General features: G+C 38.4%; 2 protein-coding genes across 4 annotated transcripts in view; one reads left to right on the top strand and one right to left on the bottom strand.

The window, feature by feature from the left end:
- LOC107589315 (immunoglobulin superfamily containing leucine-rich repeat protein 2-like) overlaps nucleotides 1–8,275 on the top strand; it is a 23,292-nt gene extending 15,017 nt beyond the window's left edge. Inside the window, exon 3 of one of the 2 annotated variants that reach the window (XM_016277713.1) lies at nucleotides 6,263–8,275. In XM_016277713.1, coding sequence (XP_016133199.1) covers nucleotides 6,263–7,425 — 1,163 coding nt within the window. In that variant the 3' untranslated portion in view covers nucleotides 7,426–8,275. The remainder of the gene's footprint in view (nucleotides 1–6,262) is intronic. The other variant, XM_016277714.1, reaches the window with a different exon arrangement.
- A 679-nt stretch (nucleotides 8,276–8,954) lies between these two features.
- Nucleotides 8,955–11,831, bottom strand: part of stra6 (signaling receptor and transporter of retinol STRA6) — a 35,880-nt gene continuing 33,003 nt past the window's right edge. For both annotated transcript variants that reach the window (XM_016277712.1, XM_016277711.1), the window contains exon 18: nucleotides 8,955–9,878. In XM_016277712.1, the coding sequence (XP_016133198.1) occupies nucleotides 9,619–9,878 (260 nt within the window). In that variant the 3' untranslated portion in view covers nucleotides 8,955–9,618. The remainder of the gene's footprint in view (nucleotides 9,879–11,831) is intronic.

Here is an 11,831-nt window from a genome sequence, read left to right as displayed (position 1 = left end):
CTTTCACAACGAAACAGCGTCACACACCGCAGCCTACAGCAGAGGCCGGGGGCTAGAGTGAGGAACGGCGGGAGGGTTAGAGTGAGCAGAGGCGGGAGGGCTTGAGAACGGCACGGCTGGCGATTTCGACGAAGGAGCATCCGGAAAGACATGTGAGGACTCCGGGCTGGACTCCGCTTCGTCCACAGTGAAAGCCGATCCGGCGATCGACAGCGCAAAGTTGTAGTATTTCCTCAGCAACCAGCACGGATCAGCTCCAGGCATGACGAAGCAGATATCGTCCTCTTTTGGAAGACCAAACAAAGTAGTTTCGCTTTTACAACGAAGCACACAGCGTCTTTACGACATAGCGGGGGAAACAACAATACTACAGCGAGAATAAAAGTTACGCCTTCTTTCTTTGCGTGAACATTTGGGCGGCGTTATGCAAATCTTCCCACATCGTGACATAGACATGTGGGGGTGTGTTAGAACGAGCCGTTTTAGGTAGGTGTGGTTGACTCTTAACTTTTATAAAGAATATCTCTTTGGATTTGAGACTTTAGTCTTTGCAACTTTACAGATCTTCTTTATGCACCAAGAGCTTGTAACACTCCAAAGAGAAAGGAAAAATTGAAATCGCATCATATGACCCCTTTAAAAATTAAACCGCCAATATGTCACTAAGCCAGGCGTCGCGTCATTCATTCATTCAGTAATGAAGCAAAATGCTGTAGTTATGAATGGATTATTAATCACTGACTCTCCAAATCGTTCAAAGCTGTAGATTCGTTCACTAATAAAACACCACTGTATGTTGCTTGGAGACGCACACCAGATGATACAGATTTCGTTGGATCTAGCCTATTATTTCGTTGCAAAATATAACAAACATGACAATATTCTGTTTAAAATGCAGGCTACATTTTAAATGTAAAATGTTCACTTTATATGACCTTTTTTATATATAAACATTTCTGTCCACCTCACTTCTGAAATGATGGCTACGCCCCTGTCGAGGTCCATATCTGTCCGTCTTCCATGCCGCTTATACTCTATGGCAGTGGTTCTCAAACTTACAGCAGCGTACCCCCTGGGCCATTTAACATTCTTCTGCGTACCCCCTCTCTTCCACTTAGACCGCAGTCATAGTCATATTTGCACCCTTAAATTGATTATATGACCTTTTTTGTTGAACTGTTGGAAAAATTAATAGCACATTTATCGTTTGGATATTCAGGGAAATTTGCATTCTTGCTTGTATCTTAAACATGAAAACAATAACACGCAGAGTGTGTCTGTATCGAAGAGAGTTTAAATCGATCTCAGTCCGTGTCAATATTTGCTCTTCATGCTATTAAGTGAAGATCTACTTTAAAGATTGTGTGGATGCAGTCAGTTTTGACCGCAAAAGATGAGGTAAGCTGATTGGATATCATGTATTTGACCGTTTACGGCACTCCCATTTTCCTGTTTTTACATTAGAAGCGGCATTTTGCTTGTCAGAAAGACACGCCCGGTTTTAATGTTACTTTAAGTTGGGGTAGAATTAAATGAATGCCAAAACTCAGAATTTTGTTCGGGTACCCCACAGTTTGAGAACCACTGCTTCTACGGGACGCGGGAGTGCTGGATGATTACTGACGTACAGCAGCGGTATATCGGAGTAAAGAGCTTAGGAGAACGTTCCGGGAACCTTCTAGGAACGTAAATAGAACATTCCCTTTAGGTTAGGGGGACCTTCCGGGAACCTGCCGAGAACGTTCCAAGAAGGTTCCCGGAAAGTTCCCATAAACTAAATCTATTTCTATTTTCTATTTACATCAAGAAAACTTTCCTGGCTAACCAAAAGGGAACGTTCTTGAGAACGTTCTGGGAACCAAAAATTGTTAGCTGGGAAGCTAAGCGCCACCTTGTGTCTGTATCATCATACTGCAAATGTATTTTAATCACAACCCACATTACATTTTCAATTGATTCAGCCATGTAAGAAGCAACAAAACGTTTTGGATGGAGGTGAAGTGATCTGAAAATGTTTACTAAAAAGCACGAATAGCAGTAGTTAATGGTCTAGCTTTGCCTTCAGTTCACACGGAAGCACCAACAACTATTAAAATTACCGATATGCAAATGAAATCAATAACGCAATATGAAAACATTAGATAAAGAGTTTATCATCGACTCACCAGCAGAGCAGATGTGAGACTGAAGCAGCACAAGTTTAACCGACGATGATTCAGTTCAAACATCAACTGTGACGACATAAGCGGCTCATGGAACGTTCACGCTACACGTTCTACTCAGTTTACACGTTCATTCATTTAACAGAGAGAAATACCAACAAACACATAAAACACTTCCTGTTCCCCGAAAGTATAAAAGACACATTACAAAACTGATATAAATAGGCCTAACTTTCTATGTTCTAGAAGTTTAGTAAATATTTTTGTCACTCCAGTAACAGCAAGTGAGAATACAGTGAGAATAAAGAACATATTTATGTGTGTTAAGGTAGTTCGTACATTTTTAAGTACATTTTCTGTCATACTTTCAGGAATGTAATATAAAACAGCAATGCAGGAACAACATATAGTATTGTCTCAGTATGGATAGAAAGCCAAAATGGTTGAGAAAAAGATGCATTTTCAAATTTATCCAGATTAATATGGATGTATAGCCTAATATTTACATTAATAAATCTGATGACACTACTCACTCCTGTTACTTTTACTCAGTTGCTATATATAAGTATAGGATAAATGAGTATACGAGTAACAGGACTGAAAGTAACAGGATTGAGATTTTAGGATAAAATTAGCAAATACATGTAATCTAGCCACACGGAGTACATGCTAATATTATGAGAATACTCAGCAAATTATAGTGATTCACCAAAGATTTGTATTTTTAAAATAAACAAGTAACATCTAAGAAATAGTTTAGGTAACAGGACAGTATATTTATAATGACGCTCCCAGCCACTGTTACAATATCATCAAATATACAGAAAAGAAAATGAGACCACATGCTTTCGGTCATTTCATTGCCTTCAGAAGATCCAGATGTTGCAATATTATGTTGAAAATGTGGCTTGTGGAATTTTCCCAGTCTTTTTAGAGGGGGGGATGTGTTAGGGTAACAGGACTGAGTGAAAACCTGGGGACACGACTATAAATGTGTATTTTATCCAAAATATTATACATTTATTTTGAAATAAATGTACTTCAAACACAGATGGGATGTGGAGGGACACCAAAATGCAAAAGAAAAAATGATTTCTGAAGGATTTTAAACATTATATTTAGTGTTAGGCACTGTGTACAAATACTATTTTTTCAGTGTTTTCGGTAGTTTTTAATATATATTTTTAAATTATATATTTTAAATTGGCAGTTAGATTAATGTGCAGGACACTTTGCTTAATAATAAAATGTATTTTATAGTTAATTTTTATGCATGTTTGTACCTATAATGTCCTGGGACATTCGGTGGAATGGCCTATTAGTAGTATCATCCTACTATGCTACTAATTACAAATGGGAAAATGCATTGAACATTGAATTTGTTACAATATCATCAAATATACAGAAAAGAAAATGAGACCACATGCTTTCGGTCATTTCATTGCCTTCAGAAGATCCAGATGTTGCAATATTATGTTGAAAATGTGGCTTGTGGAATTTTCCCAGTCTTTTTAGAGGGGGGGATGTGTTAGGGTAACAGGACTGAGTGAAAACCTGGGGACACGACTATAAATGTGTATTTTATCCAAAATATTATACATTTATTTTGAAATAAATGTACTTCAAACACAGATGGGATGTGGAGGGACAAAAGAAAAAATTATTTCTGAAGGATTTTAAACATTATATTTAGTGTTAGGCACTGTGTACAAATACTATTTTTTCAGTGTTTTCGGTAGTTTTTAATATATATTTTTAAATTATATATTTTAAATTGGCAGTTAGATTAATGTGCAGGACACTTTGCTTAATAATAAAATGTATTTTATAGTTAATTTTTATGCATGTTTGTACCTATAATGTCCTGGGACATTCGGTGGAATGGCCTATTAGTAGTATCATCCTACTATGCTACTAATTACAAATGGGAAAATGCATTGAACATTGAATTTCTATTGTAGTATAGAGTTGCAGAGTTATGTAAAACTATTAAACTTTTTTTTAGTTAACACCGAACTAACTAATTTAAGTCGAACAAAATCATGATGTAAAAACACATAGCCTACCATTTAATACAGAGCAATTTGTGGTGCAGAGAACAGAAAGAAAAAATGAAATGTCTTGGCTTAAGAACAGCATACTATTAGTTACTAAAGACTGTCCTTTAATTCCTAACAATGCATTATGTTGTAGTTTTGTTTCTGAAACAAGGGAAAGTGTTCAAACCCGTCTTAAAATATCTACTAAATCTAATAACAACCGGAAAAATGACACAAGTATATAAAATGACCACTAAGTGGCAGCATATAAAAAGGTTTCGGGGTTCACCACCGCAACAAAATAAAAGGCGATGAACAGACATAAACAAGGTTTGTGTCCTTCAATGTCAAGTGTATTCACATTTTCATTTGAATTGTATTTAGTTTCGTAAGAGCGAGGTTCCTTCCAGACAAATTAAGCAATTTCCACTGTAAAGTCACCGCAATTAGGCTTACAAGCAAAAAATTCAGCTGTTGCTGAGCTCCATCATGTTGCCATTGTTAATGCTGCTCAGTTCACTTGTTTATTTGTATTTTTAATACCCACTGGTTTTCTCATAGCAGCAAATTTAACTTTAGGGACATTTGGGGACATTTGTAATGACACGCTCCACATGAAAAATAACAATACCAAATAATAACACAATTTATACGATTTTCTGCTCCTTTTTAACAGATGGTCACTATACAAGAATAACTGGACTTCCTTTTTTGACATTCTCTTCTGTTTTCATTCTATAAAAGCAGAAATAAATTCCGAATTTTATGATCAATTTTTCTTTGTTGCTAGTACATACAGTAACCTATTTTATGATGGGCGACTTTTCATCTAAAAAAATACTAACCTGTAAAATGTATACAGAAAATGCATAGTTGTTACATGGAAAAAGTAGCCTATCATGTGGATATCGGTAATACTCGCATCGAAAAGACAAACAAGGGCATAGGTCATGTGATATAAATGATCAACTGGATCTGAATTATAAATAACCTTCATCTGGACGGCAAAGTCCTTGTGGCTTTAATGCGGAATTGAAGGGAGAGGCTGCGCGTTCACAATCCCTCCCCTTCCACTGTGGAGGCGGGAGCGCGCAGTGGGTTCTGTCCAAACTCGAGCGCGAGGAGAACACAGCCTCTGCACTGCTCAGCTTCACACGGACACTAAAATGCATCTTCTGCCTTATGCTAAGAAAAACAGTAGAGATTTCCAACGGGATATAAAACGCTGCATCATGTTTTGGGATAAACTGAAGTCTGAGCATTAAATATTGTTATTACATTTCATCAAGTGTCGTGTTGACTGAAATCCGCGCGAGTGTTAGGAATATCACTGACAGGTAAGGCAATATTAAAAAGTTAAACCTTTTAAGCGTATAAATGTTGAGAAAGCAAGTAGAATCATGAGCAAATAAACTGTAGAAGTGCATTTCGTCTTGAAACTTTCAGCGAACGATTAGGTTTGGAAACAGAGGCTACAAATCTCGAGAAGTTTAAGACATTCACAAAACAAACACGTTTTTATTAAAAAGTGAAGAGCGTTTTCAGAACGCTGGACAGCGACATGATCCAAGCGTTCTGTTCTCGAGCCGTTCAGTAACACAGCAGGACGCGCGGGGATGTCTCCAATGCCTTTTCTGTTTCCTCTCATTAATCTCAATTAGTCGACAACAACTTGAAAAAAGAGACCAGAAATAATATGCATTTGGATTTGGCAACTTTTCTAAATAAATGTGCATGAACGTGTAATGTCAAATGCTTTTTATAATCACCGGGCAAACACAATGAAGAGATATATAATATTTTATAACTAAATATATCTGCTCTCGAGCCGTTCAGTAACACAGCAGGACGCGCGGGGATGTCTCCAATGCCTTTTCTGTTTCCTCTCATTAATCTCAATTAGTCGACAACAACTTGAAAAAAGAGACCAGAAATAATATGCATTTGGATTTGGCAACTTTTCTAAATAAATGTGCACGAACGTGTAATGTCAAATGCTTTTTATAATCACTCTCATAATGTGCAAAGCTCTCAGTTTGCTTTAGCACTTTTCGAAAGAAGATGGAAACTACACATGCTCTGCTGTCAATGACATGGGGAGAGCCGAGCGCACGGTGAGACTTGTTGTGGCAGGCACCAAAAAGCACGACATGCTGGACCCAAAAGTATCCAGCCATTTACCAGAAGACAAACTTGGTTCAAAAGGCTCCAAAAACAGCGTTATTAGCATGTGGCCCAAATCTGAGGAGAAGACAAAGAGCCTTCCAACCGGAACATCGCTCATTACAGTGGATAAAGAGCAAGTGGAAGAAGGCACCGATACTTTGCCATTTGTTGGCAAATGCGGAATGAATGATGGCACACAGTACATCTCCAACCATGCTTTTAACCTCAGCTTGGATGAACTCAAACAGTACACGTTTGATTTCGGAGTTATTGCTTTGGAAGTTTCAGAAACTGAGGCCAAAGTTCAGCTGAACCCTTTCCAGATGGCCAACGCGAAGTCCAACATTCACCTCAGCCAACAACAAGACCTCCAAACTGTGAATAAAGAGCCTTTTAGTCTTTTCCAGACATCCACCAAAAAGTCACCCCTGGACATGTTGTACCTTTGCGTCGGTACTGGCAATGGACATTCGGTGGTGCAGTGGTCCAAGATAGAGGAGGGCGTCAACGCCTATCGCTTCCAGGGCCTCAAGCCAGGAACTAATTATACCCTGTGCCTCACCTATGGGGGCCAGGACTGTCAAGTCCAAGTGGTCTTCACAACTAGAAAGAAAATCCCATCTTTGCTAATTATAGTGGTCGTTAGTATTTTTTTGCTAGCTCTGGCAACCGTTCCCCTGCTGGGTGCCACCTGCTGCCATTTGCTCTACAAGTATCAAGGCAAGACATACAAGTTGATCATGAAGACTCAAAACCCAGATCAGATGGAAAAGCAAATAGCGACAGATTTCGACCCCAGGGCGTCTTTTGTGGGATCCGAGAAGAACTTCAACCCGAGTGAGCTGGAAGAGGGAGAAGGCGAGGCTGATGGCGAGGAGGGGGACGGAGAAGGTGAGGACGTCGAGGGAAGCGTGGTAACCGAGTCCATTCCCGAGTCACAATCCAAAACGCAGGAGGAGTTTGAGGTCGGATCCGAGTACAGCGATCGGTTGCCGCTTGGGGCTGAGGCGGTAAACATATCTGCCGAGATCAACGGTAATTACAACCAACCCCGTTGAGATGTTTGTTGTTCGTTTGCTCTGAAACGCAATACAAACCAGGTGAACACGGACTGTCAACTCACGTGATACAGACACGCGCTGAAATAAAAACGCGCGCTTATTTTTACCTCAGCAAGTTAGCAGTAAGTGCATACGATGAGTGTTCAATATTACAAATAGGGTTTTTGAGATTTATCGAGTGGACTGGACTTAAATGGACAAATATATCTTTAAAAAACCTCATAAAAAATTCCGTAAGTCTTGTCACTTTAGCATAATCGTAAACGTACATTGTCTCAAGTAGCATCCATTTTAAGTCATCGAAGTAAGCGTTACTGTATAGTGGGCATCGAGCGCTTCTGAGGAGAAAAAAAAATCACCGTTACTCTTTTCACAGCATGTGTGTGTCTGGAAAACCTGCCAGATCACCTTGAAAAAAAAGTTTGTTAAGTGTAATGTGGGATCCCAAAATGTGTGATTTTTAATCTCTTTGCGAACGGGTGCTTTAAAAATATCTCTCGCCTTTATGAACTGACTGAACGTGTCCTTTCTTCTCTTTGAGATAGCCTACTTGTTCGTGGCATGTCACACAAAAGTATTTTCAAGTGTGTTTTATTAGGATACTATAGACTGTAGATATTAAATGTCGAGTGTCGAGATTAAGTGTAACCTGAGAAGATGTTCTCTCTTTTTTTATATAAGCATTAATGGTCCGTTTTTACCATCAGTCAAAACGACATCGAGAGTCCAGTAAATTGACGCATAGTGGCTTGTTTCGTGTCCAACTGTCCAATGATGTTGTAAAAATACTCAAACCTTTTAAAGATTTTGATATGATTTTATGTACGTGACCTTAATAAAATATGGAACGAACAAATGTATTGGACATTGTTTGCAAACGCAGAAAGTGTTTGTAGAATGCAGACAAGCTCTCCAGCACAAACCACACAGTTCAGTAAAATCATAAATAGTTTGCAATCCGTTCGCTGGACATTGAACGCTGGCGAGGAAACTTCCTGCAAAACGCCGCCTGAAAGGAGCTCAGGTACAACATGTTTTTGCTTTTATTTTAATTTGCAAAACTAACAAAGACCCGTGTAATATATGATTCGTGTTTTTGTTTTTCTGAAACGAATATTTCAAAACAAATATATAAATAGTCTGAATATAGCCTTATAGGATATTTATTGGACATTTAAATTCACGAAATTATTTACATTTAGAATAAAATGTGCCTACTAGTGCTTATTTTTCGTTATGGATATTGTAATGAATTCTTGAGAAAACTATTGTGTTGAACAAAAAAATGTGATTGCGGAACAGTTATGCGCTCTCTCAACATATGCCTAGTCATATTTATTTTAAATATTCGTAATAACCCTATGAATCATACATCGCTGCACGGAAAAAAATCGTGCGCATACTTCTGATTTAAATGGTTTTCATTTGGTTTAATTAAAATATAAAATCATGCTGATTTACACTTCGCTATACGCTGGAGATGGCACTATTTTCCTTAATTCAACACAGGGAGCATACTTTTATTTTTAATATTTATTTCATCTCAATCACAAATATGCCACAGGTAGCAGAACAATACATAATAGAGGGAAATCTCAAAATTAAGTGTCAATGTGAGACAGACTGTATATTTTGTCAGAGATGGAAACAATTGTAATACAATTACAGTAGATGTTGTCTTAATGAGAACAGACACAGATCAACCCATAAAGGACATTATTGGTTTCATCTATGATAAGAACATTCTCACCACTGGTCACACCAATAAGTGCAAAAATGAAGATGCTGAGTGGAAATGAATAATTCGTCAATTTGCAAACGAGCAGAACCTGTACATTCATAAATAGTCATGCATATTAACCTCGCATCAAGCAGTCAGATGGGAGTTCAGTGCCAAACTAAATTTCCTGATACGCTAAGTCCAAGAGCGAGAGACAGTCTCACACACACATGCAACAAAAGACACAATACATCATCCATGCATTCACACACATGTGCAAAGGATCCGTTAACTACAACTGCTTGAAGTTGTTCCTGAGGCACTGAGCTGTAAGTGCACTTAGCTAAAACACATGTGCTTCTCTGCTACACCAAAGCAAATAATACTATCATCAATATCTGGCCAGCAGCCATTAAGTATGAAAAGGCTGGGGGCAGGGAGGGCCGATCTGCTTCTCCGCATGGTGATGTTCAGTCCTCAGTTGTTGTGGCGGCGCTTTCTGCTTCTTTGCTAGGCTCCTTGATGCTGTCTTCCTTTTTGCTGCCCTCCTTGGAGGTCCGGTTGAGGGCTCCGTTGATGAAGCTTTCAGAGCTCTGGTGCTGGAAATGTTTCCTGGTGCCCACCAAAGACGGGTTGTTGACCAGAGTGTAGAGGAGCTGCCAGTGCGCTCGCGCCCGTTTGGCGTTGGACACCTTGTTCTGCTTCTTTTCTTGCTGGACCAATTGAATACCTTAAAATGTTGAACATGTTAGAAACATGTGGATAAAGCTAAGTCAATTTAATTAATTATATATATATATATATGTGTGTGTGTGTGTGTGACCCTAGACCACAAAATCAGTAAGTCGCATGGGTATATTTGTAGCAATAGCCAAAAATATATTGTATGGGTCAAAATTATAAGCGTTTAGTTTATGCCAAAAATCATCAGGATATTGAGTGACGATCATGTTCCATGAAGATATTTTATAAATTTCCTACCGTGAATATATTAAAACTTAATTTCTGATTAGTAATATGCATTGCTAGGACTTCATTTGGACAACTTTAAAGTGCCCCTATTATGCCATTTCCAATATTGCCTTTCATGCAGTGTGTAATGAAGCTGTATGTGAATTTAAACGATCTGCAAAGTTGTAAAGTTGAAAGTGCACGATAAATAAGGTTACTATCGCCCCCAAAATAAAGAATCGACTCTGAACAGCTGAAACTAGTCATTAGTGATTCGAATCCCACTTCCGTGACGGCTACACGTCACAGGGTAACACATTTGCATAATGCGTGCCTATGTTCTACGTTGGCCGGCCACGAACAACTTGACCCCTCCCACAAACACGTCATTCTACTGACGACTGCTTCTCTAATCTCGGGGAGTTCATCGCGGGATTCACAAAAGGCTTGGATCAGTATCCTGTTTATTTGGACCAGCTGCTCACAACCTGTAAGTATGATAAATAATAGATGTTTATATTTTCTATAGAGCGTTCAAAATACAGAACTATTGAAATAGTCGTTTGCTGTACGCTGTAGACCAATCACAATAGGCTAGGCCATCTGACCAATCAGAGCAGAGCAGGCTGGAGGAGTTTTAGAGAGACTGAATCTTTGAACTGCTTCAAACGAATCATTTGAGAATCGAAAATGAGGTGATATTAAATGCATATTTTGAGAAAACAAAAGCGTTTTTTGACCTTGCATGCATGTAATCCTTTTGTAGGAGACCCCCAAAACAATATTAGGAACCGTAAAAATGGCATAATAGGGAAACTTTAAAGGCAATTTTCTCAATATTTAGATTTTTTTGCACTCTCAAATTCCAGATTTTCAGATAGTTGTATCTCGGCCAAATATTGTCCCTAACAAACCATACATCAATGGAAAGCTTATTTATTCAGCTTTCATGTGATGTATAAATCTCTTTTGTGATCCCACACACACACATACAGTCGTGGTCAGAATGATTGGCACCCTTGGTAAATATGATCAAAGGCGGCTGTGAAAATAAATCTGCATTGTTAATCATTTTGATCCACAAATATCTAATCTTTCATTGAACTAAAACAATTGAAAATGGGGGAAAATCTCATTTTGAAATAAATTCTTTTCTGTAATACACGTTGGACACAATTATTGGCACCCCTAGACATTCTAATGAGTAAAATATCTGTTAAGTATATTCCCATTCAGATTTACAATTTTGAGCATACCAGGGTGATTATGAACATAAAATTATTCAGCCATGGCTTCCTGTTTCACAGGAATATAAATAGGAGGGAAAACAAAGGCCAAATTCCCTTAATCATCCATCACAATGAGAAAAACCAAAGAATATATTTCTGATGTGCAGCAAAAGATAATTGAGCTTCACAAACTAGAAAGTGACTTTAAGAAAAGAGCTAGAGCAGTGAAAATTCCCATTTCCACCATCAGGGCAATAATTAAGAAGTTCCAATCAACAGAAAATGTTACAAATCTGCCTGGAAGAGGACATATGTCTATATCGTCCTAATGCACGGTGAGGAGGAGAGTTTGAGTGGCTAAAGACTCTCCAAAGCCGACCTCCATGCGTCATCCGCCCGGAACTGCTTCTGTTTACAACAGTGAGCGCAAGCTAGATTAAAGTGATTGTTACGTTTTGAATATGGATATTTTTCTTACAAAAACACATCGATTCGCTACAGAA

This window comes from Sinocyclocheilus grahami, unplaced genomic scaffold (assembly GCF_001515645.1).
Source record: "Sinocyclocheilus grahami isolate Dianchi unplaced genomic scaffold, SAMN03320097.WGS_v1.1 scaffold115.1, whole genome shotgun sequence".
Lineage (NCBI taxonomy): Eukaryota > Metazoa > Chordata > Actinopteri > Cypriniformes > Cyprinidae > Sinocyclocheilus > Sinocyclocheilus grahami.
The sequence above is the reverse complement of the archived record's forward strand: the minus strand, read 5'-3'. Positions and strand labels throughout refer to the sequence as shown.